Source organism: Humulus lupulus, chromosome 5, assembly GCF_963169125.1.
Source record: "Humulus lupulus chromosome 5, drHumLupu1.1, whole genome shotgun sequence".
Taxonomy (NCBI): domain Eukaryota; kingdom Viridiplantae; phylum Streptophyta; class Magnoliopsida; order Rosales; family Cannabaceae; genus Humulus; species Humulus lupulus.
The window spans coordinates 241,249,681-241,273,660 of record NC_084797.1 but is presented as its reverse complement, the minus strand read 5'-3'; the positions used below and the strand labels follow the sequence as shown (position 1 = coordinate 241,273,660).

Here is a 23,980-nt window from a genome sequence, read left to right as displayed (position 1 = left end):
TCATCATATACATGTTTATATGATTTTAACATATATTCTGAAAAGAGAAGGATAATTATGCTATAGGTAAATAATCACAATTTTATATTAGACGAAAGTACTATTATGAATTGTGTAGCTTAGGGATTATGTGTTTAAAGCCTGCAATATATTGATTTACCACAGAGATGTAGGAAATAGTATATTGTAGAGAATTATAGATCCTAACAAGACTATAATTTATAATTGTAATCTGCTACCACAATAGAATTAAGAAATCTTGAGAATTGATTAGAAATCATAAGTGGATGGTTGATGAAACTAAAGCCCTAACTTTTGCATCTATTGAATTAAATCAAATTTAATCTCTGCATTTCTTTAAGTGCTTAGTAGTTTTCTTAATTTTTAGTAATAATTATTTTATTTATCAATCTGAAATTATTAATTAAATCAATTAGAATTAGAGGTTAATTGTTGGTAATTAATAGCAGTCTTCGTGGGATCGACACTTTACTTATCATATATTACTTGATTAGACCGCGTATACTTGCGTGTTACTTTTTTGGCGATCAATGTGCCACAAACAGATGTCGTGACCATTTACCAGAGATTAGTTGTAAGTATTTTCCTAAGCTTTAACATAGTAATTACTAATCAATAACGATGGTGGGTATATATTTTAAAAGTTTTTTCAATTTTAATTGTAGGATAAGTTCATTTTTCCATTGGAGGATAAAGATGTTAAGGACCAGATGGAAAAACAGATGATGAAGTATTTGTCTAACTCACGGTATAATATGAGGCGATATTGGATTGAAATCGGAGGGGAGAAGGACAACGAAGCAGAAAAGACACATCCATACACATGTGTTTCTCAATCGGACTGGGCGGTGTTGTGTGATTATTGGTCTTCTAAGGAGCAACAGGTAAAACTATAATTATTTATATTATTTTTTATTATGCAACTACTAATTACATTGTTATTGTTTTATTTAAAATAGAAAAGGTCTCGTAGAAACAGGGAGAATCGGGCCAAAAGGCCTATACTGGTGGGACACGGCTCTAAATCCATTGTGACACATATTCAAGATAACGTAAGCCATACGAATTAAAAATATTTATTGTTTTATATTATATTTATGTCTATGTTATAATATTTTTTTCCTTTCTAGGATGATGAGTTTGACCAATTTTTGAGCTTGATCGACACGTTCGAACAACTCCATCGAAACAAGAAAGGTTGGCTAAGCGAGAAAGCTGGGAAGGCGCATGTAAGATTTAATTATTTTAAAATTCATTAATCTTTATTTCGTTTAAAAATTGTCTCTTATTATCTTAATTAATTAATTTTAATATTTTTCCGGATGAGATCACTCAAAGGTGGGCATCACAAAGTACGCCTACTGCCTCGTTTGCTGCTTCTTATGTTGGCGGTTATGATGTTCCATTGCCTTTGGACTTGGACATAGTGAGTGATATTCTAGGTCCTCGATCCCACTATAAGAAAGGATGTGGACCATTGTCGAGGCTCAAGGCAACTAGAGGACATCGAGCACAGACTTTGTCCTCCACATCTGCTAGTCAATAATCTGCGGATGCAATTCATCTTCGGGAGGAAAACAAGTAGCTTAAAATGAAGCAGCAAGCCCAAAACCAATACATAAAAAACCACAACCAATACATGATGAATTACATGCAGTAGATGCAAGACATGGTATCGGGAATGAATTTCTCACCCCCATTTTAGCCCCCACCCCACCAACATTTAATTTTGATGGTATTTCAGTTAGCGAGTCATCCCATTCAGTCCATCAGGAAGACAGCGACGATGATGAGAATGATCTACGCCAATAAATGTACTTTTATTTATCTCATTAATTACAATTTATTTTATTTTGTTAAGTATACTTTTGTATGTTTTAAGACATTTAATTAATTATGTTACATTAGTTTGTTAATTATATTTAAAAAATAATTATGTGATGTTTTAAATAATATTAATCAAATTAATTACCAATAATAATTTTAAATTGATTTTATAAATTAAATTACACTTTTTTATTTGAAAAAAAATTGGGAAAAACATTTCCTAGCGCATTTTTTTGTACCGGTAAAATGTTCTTAAAAAATGTAACCAATTTTTACAGGCGATTCTTTGCACCGGGAAAAGAAAATTCTAAAAAAAATTGTCAGGGGAGATGAAGACGCCGAGAAAAGCCAACATTGCGCCAGCAAAAGATTGTCTCGCGGTATCGGGGGATAATCTTTTGCTGGTGTGATGACGTTTTGCCGGCGTCCTTTCTTCGCCAGTAATACTACTTATGTCGTTGAAAGTGTAATGTTGCTGGTAATACTACTTAAGGCGGCCCTCTATGCCGATGACAATGGACACTTTTGCCGACGGGAAAAACTACCGGCAAAAAACATATTTCTTGTAGTGTTTGTTTACATTTTTTTTTTCTTTTTCTTTATATATGAATTATTTAATAATATATATTATTTTTGTGATAAAAAATATTTCTTTTAGAAGCTTTTTGTCATGGGAATTATTTTAGTAGGGTTTGGACAAATTTTCCAGTCTCATTCACGTACATGTCCAAAAAGAAAAGTCTGATAAGTCCTAAAGAAATTAATTTTCTAATAAAAATAAATTAAATATTTATTAAACACAAATATGGTGAATCCGTCCTATAGTTGGAATATTCTCTATCTTTGGATTTTTCAGCCTTCTCTTGCGTTTGAGATTATGCTCAATTTTTTTTAATACAACCTAGAACTATTTTGACCACTAATTTGACTATCTTTTTCATTTGGGTGTCCTTATTTATAGTCAAAAAAAAATTAATAACATAATTATGAGCTTCCTCAAAATAATTTGGTTTAGTAGACAATTCAAAACCCATATAGTACTTATCCCAAATGAAGAAACAATAATAATAATTCAAACTAGTTATTTCTATGTCCTTTTTTCCATTGGAATTTTTTCATATAATAGAATTTTCAACATTAACATATAAGATGAAACTTCAGTAGAAAACTATGTCCTTGGAAAAAAAAAAAAAAAAAACCTTGAATTTTATTACATCCTTGAGCTACAACATAAAAACCCACTGATTTGACCATCTTTTTCCAACTTTTCTTCAAATAATTGACACAATTTTTAAGATGAAATTCTTAAAAATTAAATGAAGAAAAAACAACACTATAGTCTATTTAGAAATCAAGTCAAAACTCTGGTCATCCAAAATGAAGAAATAATTGTCATTCAAACTAGTGCCTTAAGAAGTGTCCTTTTTTCCATTGGAATATTTCTTCAAAATGATTTTCAAAAATAAAACTTAAACGTGTACCCTCCAATGAAACTTCAACAGATAAAATATTATCCTCATCAGCATTTGGAGAGGTGACCATGAAGAATATTTCAAAATTTCTCCACCATAATCTGAAAAATGTTGTTGAATTGTAATTGTATATTAATAATAGTACTGCCACTACAAGAAAACAGTCTATAAAATGTTCTTGTCACTTCTCACTAGAGCATGCCTAGGTACCACCATACCCAAGTGGTAAGTTCTAATAAAGCTTAATAAGCCTTTTTGGGTCAAAATCTTCTCCCAAAATCTTTCCTTTAATTTCATTTAATTGTGGATTCCAAGTATAATTCATTGTTGATGAAAAATTCCAGTAGCTTACACATTATATTGGCATGATGGTATGAATATGTTCTTCATTAGAATGAGTAGAGAGAACAAAGGAGGTGTACCGGCAAAAGACACTCCGATACTTAAGTCAGCACAATGTTCTCTCACTCAATTCCCATTATATTCAAGCATTTACTGTACTAAAGTCCAAGGTCCCAAGTTTGGTCCCTCTTTTACTAGTCACGTGTCCGGCTTCACTAACCTTCTTCTCGCATTTTTCTTTCTTTCATATTATAAGCTCAAATGATCTTCAATCCTTTCACTTAGCTTCTACATTAAGCTTTTCGCGCAATCTATCCACTTTGGGCTTGGAGCGTCGTCAATCTCATTTAATTGTATTGAACTCAGAGCTCAATAATTTATGCAATCATACTGAGACCTTAATCAATCATTTTGAGTTCAAAGCTCATCATTCTACTCAATCACGTTGAGCAATCGCCTCCGATTACAAAAGGAAGATCATCCTATTTTCTTGTTAGTCATAGGACAATCTTTAAACATAAAATGTTTCTTTCTGGGGGTGAGATAATAGATGTTGAATGGTCGCTTATTTTGAATACGATTGTGTTGAGTACGGAAAAAGCAGCTGAAGATATCTTGGACAATGATTGTTGTCTTGTGCAGAGGCCCAATCATGGCAGCTCCGAAGACTGATCGAATAGCATTCAAGGTGAGTTGCATTAAGTGAATTTGAGTGATCAAAGCCCTTAAACCGTTTCTAATTGGTCAGCTTTTTCAAATGTTTAATCAATTTTAGTTTCAAGTTAAAAACAAAAACAAAAAAGGTTTTCGAAAATATTGCTTGTTTGGCATTGTTTTCAGTTTTTTGTTTTTAAAGTTGTGTTCTCAGAATTGAGAACAAAAAATTGTTTTTGTAGTTTTCAAAAAACAAGAGGTGTTTGGTTAATATTTTCTAAAAATAATTTTTTAGTTTTATTTTTTTAAAATTTTAAATAAAAAATTAACAAATATATTTACAAAATGAAAAATATTTTAAAAATTTGTAATAAATAATGAGATAAAATAATTTGAAAAAAATGATGAAAAATAAGAAGTGAGAAAGTAAAGAGAGAAAATTTGAAGAAATAGAAAATGAGAAGAGAGAAATTGATCCAAGAAAAATTGAGAGAGAATGTGATGAGAAAGAAAGTGAAGAGAGAGAAGTAAATAGAGAGAAAGTGATGAGAGAGGAAATGGGGAGAGAGAAAAAATGATAAGAGAGAAAATGAGGAGAGAGAAAGTGATGTGAGAGAAAGTGAAGAGAGAGAAACTAATGACAGAGAAAATGATGTTAGATAATAATAATTAAAAAAGTGATGTGATAAAAAAAGGATAGACAAAAAAAAATTTGAGAACAACAGAAAACAACATTTTGATGTTCTCAAAATTTTCTGTTTTTTATAACTTTGTTTTTAAAAACTGTTTTTTGAAAACAACGCCAAATATCTCAATTTGTTTTCAAAAAACAATTTTTAGCTTTTAAATACAAAAAACAATTTTTTTTTAGTTAAGGTGCCAAACACCCTATTAATTTCTAGTGTTCAAAACTATTTGGTGGTCAAAATCTTAAAACTTGAGAAACTGATGAAATTATGGGGTAAGAATGTTCAACATATCGATATCATATTAGATATATATATATAAATTTGGGGATTATGTGGTAAGGTAGTCATTTTTACTTTATTGGTACAACACTATTATTTTTACACAACTGGATAAGTTATAATCCAATGTTTTTACATGACAGTGTTCATTGTAACTACGTAACCCTTAGGTACGTTTTTGGAAAATTCTAGATAAGTGTACCGAAAGCAGAGTCTCTGATATTCTGAACCACCGCGAGCGCAAAACAATATTTTAACCATGTTTTCAGCCTACTTAAATTATTTAGAATTTGCTGAAAACGTATTAAAATATTATCGTAATTACAACAAATACCATCATAAAAAAATTAGATCATAATTTATCCACATATGTGAAATTGAAATGTGTCACACTGAAATATACCCAATGACGTGCCCTATATATTTAATGTGATCCATAATAATTAAATGCAAATTTTGATTACTACATTGAATCAAACTGGCAATATAGTTTTAAATCAATCTAATCTAATCTCAAATTAGATCACTAAACAACATCAAATTTTCTTATTTGATTGACTAAGTTCATTTTTTAAAATCTTGAATAATTAAATTTGATAAGCAAAAATAATAATTAAAAATTCAGATTAAACTAAATTATGAATTTGTTGGCATGAAATAATAAATCAGAACTGCATTATATATATTCTTTGAAATATATATATATATAAATATAGGGTAATTCTCCTACAGGGGCTTCACTTTAAACCCTACTGGTAGGGCTTTCAGTGTTTCTCGACCCGCGAACAGCTTTCGGCGCGATTTTTTTTATGACTGTGTATATTGTAGCTATTTAGAGCATCCTGCAAATTGTTAGAAAATTCCGAATAATTTACAGTACCAAAAACTAGGTTCGAACATGTTACTTAGGACAATTCTCCTATAGGGGCTTCACTTTAAGCCCTACCGGTAAGGCTCTCAGTGTTTCTCGACCCGTGAACAGTTTTCAGCGCGACTTTTTTTTATGACCGTGTATATTGTAGCGATTTAGAGCATCCTGCAAATTTTCAGAAAATTCTGAATAGTTTACAGTACCGAAAACTAGGTTCAAATATGTTGTTTTCCATGCACATAAAAAAAATTAGTCACGCGTGCAACAACATGTTTGAACCTAGTTTTCGGTACTGTAAACTATTCGAAATTTTCTGAAAATTTGCAGGATGCTCTAAATAGCTACAATATACACAGTCATAAAAAATCGCGCCGAAAACTGTTCACGGGTTGTAAACACAAAAGCCCTACCGGTAGGGCTTAAAATGAAGCCACTATAAAAAAAAAAAAAAAAAAATTCTCATATATATATATATATATAAAGTGTGGTTAGATATAATTCTTTCAATATAGAAAGGGAAGTATGCATTTAAGTCTTAGATTTCATGAAACCACTCTAATATGCAAAGTATGATTATTCGTACTTTGAGAACTAAATTTGATTGGTTAGATCTTAAACACATAATCCTATCAAAGATAATCCTACACATAATCCTGTCAATTTTATCTAAGAAGAAAAGGACCCTCTAATGAGACAAAAGTTCCTAGTCTTAACGAGGAACATTGATAATTTTTCGTTACTTCAATGTTAAATGGGACAGAAATAATCTGTCCCTAAATATTAAATGTGTAGGACCTAATAACTTTTATTTATTTTATATTTTTCTTTACATATTTTTGTTGTCTATTAGTAATTTTTTTTTAGATATTCTTAATTATATTTAATATTTTAGATTATTAATATTGTGTAATATTTAATTTTTATGTAATCCACTTTTTCATATTTAAATTTGTTTTTCTTTTATATATATATTATAAATTAATGAATCTTTTTTTGTTCAACAAGGATTCCCTACAAGGTGCAATCCCAAACAATACTCCATTTTGACATAAATGACTATTTAGTTGTTATAAATTTAAGAGATAATGGCGGAAAAACTACTCAAATAGTTACAATTTTTGCAATTAATTATGTAAAAATTTGATGGCAAAACTACTTAAGTAGTTACAATTCTTGCAGTTAAATATCCATGTAAAAAAATTGACGGTAAAACTACTTTAGTAGTGGATTTTCTTGCACTAAATTTCTTATCGTTAAGTCAATTGTTAAAACTAACCCGATGAGACACGTGATAGCCTCCAATTTGTTCATTTTTTTAATTTTTAAAATTAATTAAAATTTAGAGAAAAAATAAATAAATATTTTAAATTCATAAAAAATTAAAACATGTATTTTAAAAACTAAAAAAAATAACATTATTTTATGAAAAATCTAAATAAAAATCATAAAATTTTCATTTTTAATCAACATGAAATTAGATTGTATTTAGATTTTAATCAAAATCAAAATGAATTTTTTATGAATTTATTTAGATTAATGTTTTTTAGTTTTTAAAATACTTGTGTTAATATTTTGGAATTTAAAATATTTTATTTTATTTTTTCTGAATTTTTAATTATTTTAGAAATATTTAAAAATTAAAAAAAAAATTGAAAAATAAATGCAATAGCTAAATGATGATGAGCAATATCAGTCAGCCATAAACTTTGCGTTTGTGGATGGAATCCCCCGAGAAGAGTTAGAATAGAAGTTCCTGCTCCTTGGGAGGTGCCAAATAAATTACTACTTGAGTCAGGGTTTTGAGCATAAAGATTCCACTGACCTGTAAAAAGTGGGCCTAATCCTTGGGGAAGGTTAATTTTAACCGTTGACTTAACAGCAGAAAATTAAGTGCAAAAGAATCAACTACTTAAGTGCTGTTAAAATTTTTACATAGATATTTAAAAGTTTTATTTTATTTTTTTTGAATTTTTAATTATTTTAGAAATATTTAAAAATTAAAAAAAAAATTTGAATTTTTTAATATTTTTAAAATCTCATAAGGTTAATTTTAACCGTTGACTTAACAGCAGAGAATTAAGTGCAAAAGAATCAACTACTTAAGTGTTGTTAAAAGTTTTACATAGATATTTAACTACAATAATTTTAACTACTTGAGTAGTTTTGTTGTCAAAATTTTTACATAGATATTTAACTACAAAATTTGTATCTACTTAAGTAATTTTGCTGCCATTATCCCTAACTTTAATGTCACTTGAGTCTTCCACAGCCTTTTGAAAAAGCACAGGAACTAATCGCATATTCGGAAAAAACACATGAGCCAAATTAATATTTTCCCTGTATATTTTATTTATTTTTAAAAAAAATATGCATTGCGAACTAATTTTATAAATTTTATAAGTGCATTTTAAGTGGGGACATTTTTGTCTATATCAAAATTAAGTTCGACTAAAAATAGGACTCATATTTTTAGTTAATTTTAGATTTTTTTTTTAATTTACAGAGTTAAACTTGAGAAAGAATTTAATTGAAAAGGGTAAAGTAGTAATTTCACTCTCCAAAAAAAATACATTAATAATTTGGCATGTAGTGACAATAGTGTGGTTGATATGTAAGTCAGAACTCTCTCTAATAATTTATCCTAGGACTTAAAATGATGGCAAACACAAATCACACCTCAGGCAATGACGCGGAATGAGCTTTGAATATTCTTAGCAATGCCACGATGGAAAATAGCACATAAAGAACAAGAAAATTTGAACTTTTGGAAGTAATTGAACAAGTGAGTAGAATTGGTCAGCTTTAGACTTTCTCACTCACTCAAAATCTCTCTTTCTCTCTCTTGGTTCTCAATGACCAAAGACTAGTCAGAGCTGAAAAACTCGGTTTCCCAGTCAAACTTCAACCTTTCTACCTTCAAAATAAACAAACCCCACCATTTCAAACCCAAAATACCACACTTTAAATACAAGTGCTGATCAAACTTGCAACTCCAAGTCTCAACTTTCACTCTGACATTATTCTCTCTACAACATACAAACCTTTCACAGCTTCTACTTCTTCCATGCTTTTAGCTTTCTTTTCTTCAAATCTACTTGGGATTTTAGTACCATCTCTTTCACTTACAATCTTACTGATAAGTGGGAGCTTTGGCTTCTTTACGACCATTTACCAAAATCAGTAATGAGATAACAACTATTAAGAAAAGAAAAGAAGAGAAGAGAAAAGAAGAGAAGCTGTATTGGTTGTAGTCTCTGCTGAACTCATTGATACAATTGACTAAAGAACAATGGAGGGTAACTGGGGCTGGGAGCAGAAGATACTGATCGGCGAGCTAATTCATGGGATGGAATTAGCAAAACAGCTGAAGCAAAATCTAAGTGCAAAATCTTCACCAGAGGCAAGAGAATTTCTAGTTCAGAGGATATTATCTTCATATGAAAAGGCTCTTTCCATTCTTAAATGGAGTGGTGGTTCAATGGGGCAGCAGCAGCAGCCGCCTCTTGGGGTGGCGACCAGTTTCAGTTTGCCGGAGTCTCCCATTTCGAATAACGCAAGTCCTCAGAGCGAAAACTTTGACAGGCCATTCAAGGATAATCAAGACCTCAGAGATGTCTCCAAGAAGAGGTGAATTGAATTGAACTTTGTTACTCTATGATACCTGAAATTTGCAGGGTCTACTATGATTGGTTGACTTCTTATGATTATGTCTCTTACTATTTTTGGATTTCGGTTGCAGAAAGACAATGCCCAGATGGACAGACCAAGTGAGAGTTAGCTCTGAAAATGGTCTGGAAGGACCTCAGGAAGATGGCTATAGTTGGAGAAAGTATGGACAAAAAGACATCCTAGGAGCCAAGTACCCAAGGTAAACAGTCATTTCCAATTTCACCATATTGTCCAGAAAAGTAGACAAAACCATCATCTAATAACAATATAAAAGTAAGAAGAAAAAAAAAAAGCGAAATACCAACATTATCTCAAGTCTTGTGACCTTTTTTTCTTCAAAAGACAAGCACTAGCACTATTAGCAGTGACTTTACTAGATATTTTTAAAAGAAAATTCTAATATAAAACTGTTACCTTTATTTTGCAGAAGCTATTACAGATGTACTTTCCGCAACACTCAGAATTGTTGGGCTACAAAGCAAGTGCAAAGAACAGATGAAGATCCTTATCTGTTTGAGATCACATACAGAGGAACACACAGCTGTTCCCAGGCCGGCAACTCGGTTCAGCCACCTAAATCACCAGAAAAACAAGATCAGAAACCAAACAATCAAAACATGATTCCTCAACAGCAACAGTTTGAACAATCCAACCCCAAGTTTCAATCTAACTTGAGGGTGATAACAGATGAATTGGGATTCAGAGAAGTGATGGAATCTCCTTTCTCTTTTCCTTCAAGTTCATATGGATGCATGAAGAGTGAAGATAGCTTTACCCCTTTGGTGCTGGACAATGATACCTTCTTGGGGGGCTTCTCTCAATCATTTGTATCTCCAGCCACTCCTGAGTCAAATTACTACCCACTTTCACCGTTCCAGATGAGCAGCCCTACAGCTTTTCATAACGTGCAACGGTCTGAATCTGATCATACCGAGATTATCTCAGCCAACAATTCAGTCACCAATTCTCCTATTCCAGAGATGAATTTCTCACTTGATCTAGTGAACAATGACCCAAATTTCCCATTGACACTCCTGGACTTTTCTTCCATTTGAAAGGCTTTTTTTTCTTTCTTTAATAAATAAAAAAAAAAAAAGATACAATTAGAAGCAATTTTCAGATTGGGTAGCTGCTAGCACCTGTTGAATTAAGTTTGTAGTCTAAGAGAAGTTCAAGATGAACAGTTTGTAAAATACAATGAGTGCCTTTTTCTGATACTAAATAGGTGTATGTTGAGACTAACAAGTTTCAAAGGTTCTTCCTTTGAAGTTGATTCTAAAGCAGAGTTTCTATAAACGCTTCTAGTGATATTTAAGAAAAGAAAGAAAAAAAAGAGAGAGAAGAAAGATAAAGAAACATTCATACCATAAGGACCTTTTATTAACTTTATCATTCAAACAAATCCTAGAAAGTACCAGAACAAGGCACTATTTCAGAGATCAATTCAACGTGTATATATACACCTGAAATCATTTTACAGCACACATGAGATTGGATGAGACTCCAAAACTCTTCTAAAGATAGTTAAATATACATATTAACTAACTCAAATAACAAAGAACAACATACAAGCTTCTACAATTTGACATCCCCACCCACCCCAATTCTTGCAATGGTTTCATCCAAATCCAAACATAAGCCACTACTTGAAGCACCCAGCTTGAAAAAAGCATGACAAGACTGCAGGAATATTGGGAAATTAAGCTTATGTGAGAAAGCTGAAGACAAAATAGCTAAATCTAAGAGAATAAAGAAAAACCTTGTGATAAGAAGACATGAACACAAGACCAAATTACATACATTAACACCACCTAAAGTTAAGTTTTCTTCTCCTCTTTTAACCTTGATACAGTACTCAGTGTATCTCCTTGTGCATCTTTAGCTTTCCTTAGAGCTTCTCTTAACCCGATCACAATGAATATATTGGTTAGAGTTAGAAGAGACTCAGCTCCACCATGTAACCAGTCCACATTAGACAAAGAAGTTCCATAGTGCACCTTTGCTGTTTCAAAGGAGAGTACCATACTCATCTATACAAAAACATGAAAGCGTAATAATTGAAACAGAGAACTCTAAAACTGTGAAAACTTACCATATATTCCAGCAGGAACTGTTCGATGGATTCAGGGCACCAAAGATCAAAGAGAAGAATGTCAGTAGAGTTCAAAACAACATTATATACACACATATTTTTAAGTGTATATGAAAATTGGAGAACGGAAAAAACAAGAACTATTTATTTAGCCAAAGACGTTTTTTCAGTTAAGAATTGAAATATGAAGCAATGAATCATAAAACTGAATTGCACAAAATTGTGCAATAAAAATATTCTATATGAAAATTCCAATTAGAGAATAACAACAGACAAGCACTTTGGAATAAGAGGGATCAAAGAACGAAGTGAAAGTACAAATGGGACTCCAAGAGCTTTATCATGACCGAGTTTCATTATTTTTGTAAAGACATGTGCCTTATACACCTGCTCATATGTGAAAATATAAAATCGATAGCATAATGTGTCTAAGTCTTGTTAATTGTACTGACACTTTGGGCTATCCATATCAAAGTCAGAAAAATTTATAATCCACTCGTTAGTCGAACAAATCAAAATAGATTAAGGATCAAAAGGGTATCTGAATCTCCGTACAACCTGATGAAAGTTATTATAATAAAGGAAAACGTAGTCTTTTCGCATAGCCAGAATCAGAAAGAAGAAAGAGAATTGTAATCTTCCAACTAAACTGAGCAAAAAGTATTTGAAAAAACTCACTAGTAGCCCCAACAAAGGTGAGCAGGAAGTAGAATCCAAACAAAGTGAGCTTTGGGGCGGACTTAGATTTGGTGAGGAAGTAAAGAAAACCAATGTAAGGGAACAGAGAAACTGCAAACAACTGTGAAGCTATACTCTGTGAATCAATGGTGGGGGCCCATGGATCAACTGGAAGAAATGCTCCACAAGTAGTCCCTCTTCTAATTTTCTTGCACAACAGCCCTCTTTCTCCCAGAATATGAGAATCGTTGTTCTTCCCAAATGGTTTTGCGTGGTGGGTTTTCGAGAAAAATGAAGAGGAGCCCAAAAAAGTAGAAGGAAAAACAAAGGTGGGAGCTTTACAAAAAGAGTGAATACAAGTAGTCATAGAGAAAAAGTTTGACTCACTTTACTACAGAAGATTCTACAAAGTGGGTTTTTGTTTGGGTTTCAAACTTTCGATGGTGGATGGAGGAAGAAGAATGTAAGGCAGTAAGGGAGTTGAAGAAATCGCTGTGGACAGTAGACATTCGTCGGAGAAGATGGCCCTTGTATTTTGCATATCGTTATCATCATCGTCTAAAACCAGCAGCTGATCAAGACCGTTGATGAATGTATAAAATTTTGGGCCATAAGTTTATGGGCTTATGACCCAAATATAGTCTGCCACTCGATTGGCCCGTGATCATTGTTGTTAAAAAACAACTTCAAAACTACTTAGTAATATATGAAGGTTTATTACCAATTAAATAGAAGTCAATTAAGCACAAAATAAAAGTGGTGTTTCATATGGTGTAATCCGAATGTGAATGTGGAGTAAAATCCTTGTTTGATATGTTATTTCTGACATTTTTAGCTCAGGGATTCATGTTACTTAATTTTGGGGTAATATCTCATATGTGAGTTTTATTTTACTGAAAATCTCAGCTTCTCTTTATTAAAAGAAAAATAAGTTTCATTTCGTGAAGCCCTAGTCGCTTCTTATCTTCATTTCCTGCATCAATTCTAGTTGAACTAGATATGGAATCTCTCTCGTTCTCTTAGCTAATTATAGATTTGATTGAAGTGTTTTCTAAGATGGGTGAATTGTTGTCTGTTTCTTTATATCTTAGATGAACCAGATTTTTTTTTTTTGGCTAAAATAGTTTGCTCCTTCTGATCAATGCATATAATTAGTCTGATGAATTATTTCGAATCTGAATTTTGTTGATGATAATAGGTCCTTTCTGTCATACTTGTGTATACTTGTACTCTGTTTTGTGCTTTCTTGTTTTGTTTCCCATAGGCAGTTGTTGATGATGGTAGAGTTGAAATCTAAAGGTGAGCTTAGTCTTTTAAGGTCATCTATTACAGATGTTGAGAATGTTATTGAGAATGTTATGGAGGCCAGTGTTGACACAATGATCTTAAAAACCAAATAATTTGCATAAATATAAGCCATGGTTTTTCGCTGTTTCTTCATAAATTCAAATGATGAGTGTTTCAAACGGTATGCAGATGACTAACTAATGTGGTGGTTTATAAAAGCCTTGTGTATAGCAAGTAATGAAGTGGCTCTCTTTAGTATTAATGTTTATTTGCATGTACCGGGCAAACTTGGCGGTTATAGTTTGTAAACTCACAATTTTCATCAAAACTTGGCAGTTAAGCATGATTTGTACCCTAATCATTACTAAGCATATGTACCTACAAGAGTACAAGTGAAGTGAATGGTCTTTTCAAAAATCAAATTTCTTGAGACAAATGCACTATTCAGTCACTTGTTAATGGCTAAGCAAAAAGAAATTCCAGCCAAGCGGGAGAAATTTTGTAATAAAGAGACACCAATGCCAATATAACTTAAATAAATGTAGCAATTCTCTACAATCAGATTGCTCATAATACAGTCTATGCACTTTGGAAAGAAAGAAAAAATCAAATAAAAACAAAACGTAAGTATACACCACAGCGACAACAAGCCAAGGAGAGAACTCAAGAGACTAATTGGTGGGTTCAAATGTAGCCTGTTCATGCCAAACGCCACTCAAATTCGATTGCCACAACCTAACAACTCCATCATTTCCCGTGGTTGCCAAGGTCATTCCACTCATATCCCATTCCATCTGCCACACCTGATCACAAAAAGAAGACCAGAGATACAGTAAGTTACCACCATTTTAAGACTAAAAATACAAAGAGTAATGATATGTGCACCCAAACATTCTCCCAAACATTCCACAGAGTGATGTGGTATTGTTTTTTTAAGACAGTGGTCCTAATTTTGATAAATGTAATTGGTTAGTGTTAAACTGTCACGTCAGTGTATATGTTGGGTGCACATATCATTAGTAAAAAAAAAATATGCTATTCATGAGGCACTAATGAGTGTTGTGATCAAATTCAAACTGGACTTGTGATTCTGAGTAATTTGAAATTGAAGCAACAGAATGCTTTGTACTCGTTAATTAAGATGTTTCTTTAGTAACGCATATGGTCAGACAATTGCTATATTAAAATCTTCCTTATGTCAGTAAGTGCACTCAATCAACTAAAGCATCATTGGTAGTATTAATACCTCGCCTCCATGGCCGGACAGCAATGCAACTTGCTCCACCAAGAGTCTTCCATTTGTGTCAGGGGTCAATCCAAGATGCCATAGTCCGATCCCCTTGTGGGTGGCAACAGCAATTATCTCGTATGGCCTGAGTATTACCAAAAACAAAATTCAAATATGATTATAAATTAGAATATAGCTTTATTATACATTTCCTTTTACCAACAAAAAGATGTAGAATAATCAGTATTAATAGGGACATTGCACTTGCTGAATCTATTTGTTCCATAATACACATACTACAATACAACCAGAAAAAGTGCAGCCCATGAAACAAAATATTTGATGCCCATTATTTAATTATACCAATTTGTACCTGCCAATATTTGGTGCCCAGGCAACAGAGTAGACCTGATCACCCTTGTTGCCATCCAAAGCCAATTCTGCAACCGGAAGCCATCTTTGATGAGCTTGATCAAATTCCCATACCTGAAAGAAAAAACTATAACGAGATTAGCCGTGAATTGATCGAAAAGATTAAAAGCTAATTAAATAAAAATTTAAAGACCATGATAAGTTAGAGATCTTTTATCGCAAAAAATTAATGTTCAAGCTTTTGGCAAGTCCAAGAGAAATTATGGATAACCATTTGGAAAAGGCCACTCTGGGGAAGAAAAAACAATGAAAAGAGAGGGCGAGAAAAAGAAATATAGAGGCACAAACACGCATTTAGGCGGTGCTCCATCAAAGATTAAATGAAGGTTTTGACTAAAGAAGCCTGGACCACACAAAAAAGTTGCAAGCACTAATATCATGCATGCATAGAAAAGAAGAAAAGGTGGAAAGAGAAGGAAGGGTAAGGGTGAGGAAATTCAAGTGCATTCAAAGAAGAAAATGCCACAAACTAAACAGATTAGTAGCTGCATCTATTACACAAAGACACACAAACAAGTGCATACCTTGGAGGAGTTAAGTTGTGGTGTATCTGAATTGAAACCCAAAACAAAACTTGATTCCTGGCTTTCCCCTCTTGGTGGATTCCATGAAATAGATGCAGACACACACGAAGCTTTGCCCAATGTAGAAACTGAATCACTGACATTCTGGAATTCGGCCTAATGAAAATGAATAATTCAGACGATGTTAATATTTTTCTTTTCTCCTCTGTCGTCAAATACAGTTTTAGTAATTGTTAGAAAATAATAAAAGCCAATAGAAAGAGGCAGTTTCAGAATTCAAATAACAAGTCGGTACATAGCTTGCAGCGATTTTCAGTAATAGTTTGCAATTTTCAAGAAATATTTTCAGCTTGCATAAACTTAACGTAATTGTAGTCGAGTAAGAATTGTAAGATTGAACAGAAGTATAGTCACCTGAAGTTGCCAATTCTTCAGTTCCAAGGGATCTAAGAGCTCGTAGACTTTGATATGGCCATCTGAATAAGCAGCAACCTATAAATGATTGTTCAGAGAATAAAAAAGAACACTTGAACAATAAAAAATTGATAACTGTAGTACTTAACATAAAATTTTATGGCAAAGAAATACGGTCCTCGTTAAAATCACTCGCTACATTTTGCAAGTCACACATGACAACAATCTGTAACATTTTTTTTTCATTTTAAAGTGAAGGACATATAGAGCAGTATCTCACAGACAAAAATTAAAGTGATTTTTTTTTAAAAAAAAAAAATAGTACCACCCAAGCATCAGTAGCCAATTTATTATACTCACTCATCAACAATATATATTGTACCAGAAATATGTGGGAAACGTAAAAAGGAGAAGTATAACAAAAGGTAACAACTTTTTAACCTCACCATCTTTAAGCCAGATTGAGAAATTCCAAATTGGATATCCAGCACTTGAGATGAATTGCTTTTAAAGGTTTTGCAAAGCTTCCACTGAAGAGGTTGCGCATCTAAAATAGAAAAAGAGAAAAACATTAATAATAAAAAAAATGAGGATTTTTCCCAAATATATGCTACATAAAATCCAAATCTAAGAAATACTGCTTGAAAATCAACTAAAGGAAATACAATTTTCACAAAACCCAAAGGCAGAGTCTTAAAGTGGGTAAGCAATTGATGCAGAAGATAATTAGTATCATATGAAAAGCTAAATGTCAACCTAGTTAAGTCAGTGTAATCAGGAGCAATTTCTTTGGGTAGGAAACCCTACTTTAATCGATAGTGTGATCAAGAGTGTTTAAGAATATAAAAATGAAGCTAGCTGAAACTTGAAACGGAAGAACACAGGCTTAAGATCAAATATTAAAAATTTGGTAGAAAAACAACATTGGACATTGGCTAGTGCTGTCTATCCATCAATGAAGGGTAGAAACTCAACAAAACAATCACAGTGAAGTTGAAACTTGAAAAACCTCAAAGAAAGACAGAACCATAAGTTAAGTCCAGGAAACAGATACCTCTAATAATCAAGCTCAAGCGAGGTCGATAGGAAATAATGTCACCAAGGACAGCAACATCACATCTCAAAATGTTGCATCTCATTTAGTTAGAGAAAAAATCATTTTCTATAAGAGTAGAAAAAAGGGGGCATAAATCCTCTAATTGCTTATTGGTTGATGAAGATGGTGATTTTAGCAAAACCAATCGTTCGCTAATAGTATCAGATGGTGTTAATGGGCTGCTAAAATTTAATGAAGATAAAGTCTCTTGTGAAGATCAAGATGCTCATGCTCCAAGTCTAGTAGTTCGTTGTTCTATGTTAGCTCCTAAAGTATTAGAAAGTGATTAAAGAAGAAACTACATCTTTAGAATCAAGTGCAGTGCATCAGTCATAGGAAACTTTGCAACATTTCTATTGATGAAGGTAGCTATGAGAACTTGGTTTCCAAATAAGTGGTGACAAATCTCAAACTTGAAGTGCAGCCACACCCAAATTCCTACAATTTAGCTTGGTTCATGAAAAAAGAAGAAGTAAGGTGACAAATAAATACCTTCTACAACCTCCTCCCACAACGACACTGTTCCATCCATACAAACACATGCCACTGCATCACCATATTCCGGAGGAACCCAAACAACTTTGACAACTCCATTGTCGTGTACCTAGCAGAGATGTTAATATCACACATAAACAAACTGTGAGAAAACCATCAAAGAAATGAACAATCATGATCAAAACCATCTAGCATGTTCCACTTCCTTGTATCTCTAATATAACACGATTATATCACAATGACAGGTTATTGAGAACATAACATAGAGTATAAACAGTCCACCATACACTTCTTCAGGTGAATTACACACGAAAACAATTAAACAACCCAAATTCCCATCTCGACCAACAACAAAATCTAATATTTACAACTCAATATATTGAATTTAGATACCCCAAAAGCAATATGATCAAAAAGCGCATTACTTCCAAGAAAATCAAAGTGTAGATTATTGGCGATGGCAGGAAAAGAAGGATACGAACCCTAGATTTAGAAGAGCGGGTGAATGAGGAGGAAGCAGGGTCCGGGGAGTCGAAGATAGAAAGGAAGCCATCGTTGGAAGCAGCAGCTAATCTGGTGCCGGAATAGTTCCAGGAGGAGCAGGTGGTGCCTACGTCCAACTCCACCAAAGACTTCTCCATGTCCGTACAATTACTGCACTCACTGTGAATCTGTAACTCTGATGAGTGGAAAGAAAGTAAGGAAGGAATCTTAAACCCCTTTCATTCTAGGGTTTTAGATTTATTTGCCGATTGATTCCAAATGTTAATTGGAATATTATCCAAAAATAAATATATTAAAATAAAATAAAATTGTCCAAATCTTAGGAGTTCCTCATCAATATGGTAGAACTGAAAAGTGTGATTTTTTTTTGTTGGTGACAAAATTGTAGGTGTAATTTGGGTATTTTTTATAAATTAGATTTGGTTTTAAATTTCTTTTAAAAAAAAAGATTTGTTTAAAATTTATTCGATTTAATTATTAAATTGAATAAATTAATCTAATATGGACAGAGTCAGCTTTCTTTATTTGTTGATTGTAAAAATTGCTCATTATTATTAGTATGAGGTACCATGGTCCAATATCATTATAATGGAATTAATGTTATTTAATATTAAATTATTTTGATGTTAAATTATACCACTCAAATCATCATCATATCCGATATTACTAAAATGAATAATAATAATAAATACTGATGTCGTATATCTTAAACCATTGTTTGAGGTTGGTGTCTCTTTCGTTACACTACTAAAATTTTAAAATATAATTTTTTATTTTTTGCCAATTAGAAATACAAAATTTTTATTCATGAACAAATACAGAACCAAGTAGAGAGTAGGGGAAATTTAAGTCCCTCAATTGTTTTACTTAATAATTTAGTTTTTTTAAATAGTCTAATTTTGTAATAAATTAATGTTATATAGTTATAAAAATAGTGAATCGTGTTTATTTGTTTTATAATAAGAAAGAAAATTTCATAATTTAATTAACAATCTACATTTTATCCCCAAGTTATATTTATATTTAAAAAGATTAAAAAAAAATCATTACAAAACAATTATTAATAATATAATACCATTATAATTTTTGAGATTATAATATTTTGGACCATGTATTTTGTCTTATTATCTGTTTGGACCTTATGTTTTGATAAAATATAATTCAAATAAACCTACAAATTTGATTTTGATCCAAAATGATAAAAGCCTTTTATTAAGAGTAATGATATGTGCACCCAAAATATACACACAAACATTACACACAGTGATGTGGCAGTTTAATCTAGTCAATCACATTTATTAAAATTAGGACCCACTGTTTTAAAAAGCAGTTACACGTCACTGTGTGTAATGTTTGTGTGCATATTTTGTATGCATACTACATCAAAGTATGAATAGAGAAATATATCAAGAAAAGATAACATATGTCATTCCACTTTCCACGCATAATTCTTGCATTACTTGCATACATGTAGGGGTGAGCATCGGTCGGTTTGGACGGTTTTTTCATAACATAAAATCCAGAATTCGGTTTTCGGTCTGGATTGGTGCAATCCAAAAACCGACCGACCAAACTAGTTAAAAGAAAAAACCGACCGTTTTGGACCGCGGTTTGGTCGGTTAAACCGACCAAACCGAATTTTTCATTTTTTATTTTTGAAAGATTTAGTTAAAAAACTAAAAATTTTGGATTGTTGGAATCCATTTTTGTGCATTTTTAAAACATAAATATATAGAACATAATTTCATATATATATACTTTTTATTTAATAATTTTAATAATTATATAATATTATATTATTATATATTATATTGTTCGGACGGTTTTGGTTCCGCCGGTCGGTCCGAACAAAATTTTCAAACCAACCGAACAGTGGCGGTTTGTGCCGTTGGCGGTTTTTTCGGTGTTCGGTTTAATCGATTTCAGTTTTTTCAGTATTCGGAAGGTCGGTGTATACGATTTTTTCGATTTTTCGAATTTTATGCTCAGCCCAACATACATGTATAGATAGAAACAAACATATAAAAATTCATTCCAAAAAACAACCAACCAAACCCATCGTTACAAACATTCCACAAATATAAAACAAATTAAACAAACAATATCCCTTATATTATTATTATTAAACTTATTATACTTGGCCACCTCTTCTCTTGCCATATAAAAACCCATTAAATTTTGTGAGTTTTCCAAATCTGAGCAACCTCAGCAAGTGACTTAGTAGACGACCCTTCATGGCCGAGAGCCAACTTAGCAGCCTCCTTGAGCTCACTCATTCTTTTCTTCATAACCTTTCCTTCTTCACCTTCCATTAAATTTTTCACATACTCACAAATCTCTTCACGTCCCACCATTCCCTTCTCGTTCATTTTCACTCTCACCCCAACATTCAAACCACTCTCCCCAACCAAAACAGCATTCATTTTTTGCTCAGCATAAAGAGGCCAAGCCACCAAAGGCACCCCATGAACAACACTTTCCAAAGTCGAGTTCCACCCACAGTGGGTCAAGAACCCACCAGTCGACCCATGGGCCAAGACCCGAACTTGTGGGGCCCAAGAGTCCACTACTAGGCCCAAACCCTTAGTCCTCTCAAGAAACCCATCTGGGAGATAGTCAAATGGGCTTTTCTGGCTCTTCAAAGTGAAGAAAGCACTCGAGGCCTTGTCGCTTGGGCTTCTGATAACCCAAAGAAACCTTTGCCCACTCAGCTCGAGTCCCGTGGCCAACTCGGTGAACTGTTCCTGTGAAAGAGTCCCGCCACTACCGAACGAGACGAATATGACTGACCCCTTTGGCTGGTTATCAAGCCACCGCAAACACTCCGGTTCGGAAGAACTGTTGCTCGAACCGGTTTGTGTCAGCGGCCCAACCGGGTAGATAGGTGGGTTACCATGGATTCTATCGATTATGGCCTTGAACGGACCCGGTTCCAAGTCCACAAAGCTGTTGACCATAATCCCAGCAGCCAAATTATACTTCTCCGCCATGCGAACAAAAGCTCTGTATGTTTGGGTTTTCCGGTCATGGAGCGGGCTGAAAAAGTCTCGACCTTCGATCGGAATACACCCGGGTAGCTGAACCGGGTCCGGTAAATAACGGTACTCAGCTGAAGTGATTGCATCAAGCTTCGGCAAGTAAAAGAAAAACGACAACACAGTCGCTGTCGTCGGGAAGAAAATGTAAGGTGGTATGTTGAACTCTTGGGCCACTTCAAACGCAGCTGGACCGAATACGTCGACGACGAGCGCAGCGTAGTGAGTTGACTCGGTGAGGGTCTCGAGAGTCTGTCGTAGAGCGGGGAGGGAGCGAGTCAAGGTGAGTTCGATACGATCTTCGATGGGAGTTTCGGCAGTGAGGTCGTCCATGTTGACAGGCGGAAGAAAGTCGGAGGATATGGGGCTTGGGAGGGACTGAAGGAGCTTCTTTTGGAGTTCTATGGAGGACGACCCGTCGTTTGGGACGATGAATGTGATGGCGATGTCGTGTTGTGCGACGAGTCGTTTTGAGAACTCGATGAGTGGGAAAAGATGTCCCATTCCTGGTGTTGGGACAATGAGTATGTGGGGTAGCTGTGGTGATTTTGGATGAAGGTCTCCCATGGCGTAAATTTGGTTTTTGATTTGATGAAATAGAAATGTATATACTGTAGATAAATTTCTACTGTGTATATATATAATATATTATAGAGCTAGAAATGAAAAGTATATCTTGATATTTCTTATAAGGAAAAACCAGATTTTTTTCATTGATTTTAATGGAAAGCATGTTATGCTTTATTTATTACTGGATATTTTATACTATATTGATTTTTTGAAAGAAAAAAAAATCACCTGTCATTTATGCTAATGCATATCCAAATAGATTGGGAAAATTAAGTAAGTTTTTAATCACATGATTATCCAAATTGTATACTGTAATACTTACTATAAAAATACACTTAAATATTATACACTAATATTCCTTTTTAAAATAGTATGTAAAGTAATAATAAGTGAACTTAAATATGTATATAATTATGTAACGTTATTTTTTAAAATAACATAACATATTACAATTTCAACTAATTACATTTATCTAAATTTGAATTTATTATTTTAAAAAACAGTACCATATATTTAAGTTATATTTTGAGTGAATATATCATTTTTCATGGATGAAATACTGTTACATACATTGTTTAGTGGTTTAGAATCTTAACTCTAAATAAATAAAAAATCTGAAATGAAACCTTTGTCATTTAATTGGGGATTTTAATAATAAATTGCTATGTTGAGTCATGGGATTTGTTTTTATATCAATATTTTTAATATTTAGAATATGATTTTTCAATACAAATTTCAAAGGTGCTGGCCAACAGGTTAAAACAGGTGATTGATTGCATTATTTCAGAGACTCAAAGCGCTTTCATACCGGGACGTTTGATCACTGACAACATCATGATTTCCTATGAGCTAATGCACTACATGAAGAGGAAGACTACAGGAAAGCAAGGCTACATGGCGCTCAAATTAGATATGAGTAAAGCATATGACCGTGTTGAATGGGATTATCTTAGGGCGGTGCTTCATAGAATGGGTTTCGATGACAAGCTTATCAGACTTTTTATGGCTTGTATCACGACTGCACAATATCAAATCTCCCATGCTGGACAGGTTTTCGGTCATATTATCCCCGAGAGAGGTTTGCGTCAAGGTGATCCCTTATCCTCATATCTTTTCATTATTTGTACTGAAGGGTTCTCTGCTATCTTAAAGGACTTTGAAGAAAGAAGGCTTCTTAATGGTATTCAGGTGGCTAGAGGAGCTCCTAGGATAACCCATATGTTCTTTGCTGATGACTGTTACATTTTTTGCAAAGCGTCTAGTGAGGAGGCCAGTCATGTTATGCATATGTTAAACTCTTTTGAGGAAGCCTCAGGTCAAAAGATTAATTATGACAAGTCATCAATTTTCTACAGTCGCAATACAGATGTTCTTACCAGGGACATTATTTGTGGTGATATGGGTATCCATGAGGCGGATGATAATAGTACTTACTTGGGGTTACCCAATATTTTAGGCCGCAATAAGACCGCAATCCTAGGGTACCTTAAGGATCGTATTCGTCAACGCATTCAAGGATGGGAAGGGAAGTTTTTATCTAAGGCTGGTAAAGAGATTTTGTTAAAAACGGTGGCTCAAGCTCTTCCCAATTATGCTATGAGCGTATTTCTTCTCCCTCTTGACATTAGTAGGGAGGTAGAACGCATAATGAATCGATATTGGTGGTCCTCTTCATCCAAAAAAGCCAAGGGGATCCATTGGCAAAGTTGGGAGAAATTATGCAAACCTAAATGTATGGGAGGCCTTGGATTTCGATCCCTTTATGACTTCAATTTATCTCTCCTTGGAAAACAGGGATGGC

The 23,980-nt window shown here is 33.2% G+C and overlaps 4 protein-coding genes across 4 annotated transcripts; 1 reads left to right on the top strand and 3 right to left on the bottom strand.

The window, feature by feature from the left end:
* The first annotated feature begins 9,154 nt into the window (after positions 1-9,154).
* Positions 9,155-11,046, top strand: LOC133778574 (probable WRKY transcription factor 53). Its single transcript, XM_062218548.1, has 3 exons — positions 9,155-9,782; positions 9,895-10,023; positions 10,252-11,046. Exons 1-3 carry the CDS (start codon positions 9,445-9,447, stop codon positions 10,877-10,879), a joined length of 1,095 nt encoding a protein of 364 aa, XP_062074532.1. The 5' UTR covers positions 9,155-9,444; the 3' UTR covers positions 10,880-11,046.
* A 126-nt stretch (positions 11,047-11,172) lies between these two features.
* On the bottom strand, positions 11,173-12,961 carry LOC133778576 (uncharacterized). Its single transcript, XM_062218550.1, has 4 exons — positions 12,595-12,961; positions 11,917-11,934; positions 11,625-11,826; positions 11,173-11,504 (listed from the first exon to the last, which is right to left on the bottom strand). The coding sequence occupies exons 1-3, from the start codon at positions 12,959-12,961 to the stop codon at positions 11,642-11,644; spliced, it is 570 nt and encodes a 189-aa protein (XP_062074534.1). The 3' UTR covers positions 11,173-11,504; positions 11,625-11,641.
* On the bottom strand, positions 12,671-22,176 carry LOC133780182 (hydroquinone glucosyltransferase-like). Its single transcript, XM_062220054.1, has 2 exons — positions 20,763-22,176; positions 12,671-13,124 (listed from the first exon to the last, which is right to left on the bottom strand). The coding sequence occupies exons 1-2, from the start codon at positions 22,174-22,176 to the stop codon at positions 13,024-13,026; spliced, it is 1,515 nt and encodes a 504-aa protein (XP_062076038.1). The 3' UTR covers positions 12,671-13,023.
* Positions 14,356-18,888, bottom strand: LOC133778575 (protein SEH1). Its single transcript, XM_062218549.1, has 8 exons — positions 18,553-18,888; positions 18,068-18,179; positions 16,926-17,026; positions 16,480-16,557; positions 16,066-16,221; positions 15,483-15,595; positions 15,128-15,254; positions 14,356-14,684 (listed from the first exon to the last, which is right to left on the bottom strand). Exons 1-8 carry the CDS (start codon positions 18,709-18,711, stop codon positions 14,553-14,555), a joined length of 978 nt encoding a protein of 325 aa, XP_062074533.1. The 5' UTR covers positions 18,712-18,888; the 3' UTR covers positions 14,356-14,552.
* Positions 22,177-23,980: the final 1,804 nt, after the last annotated feature.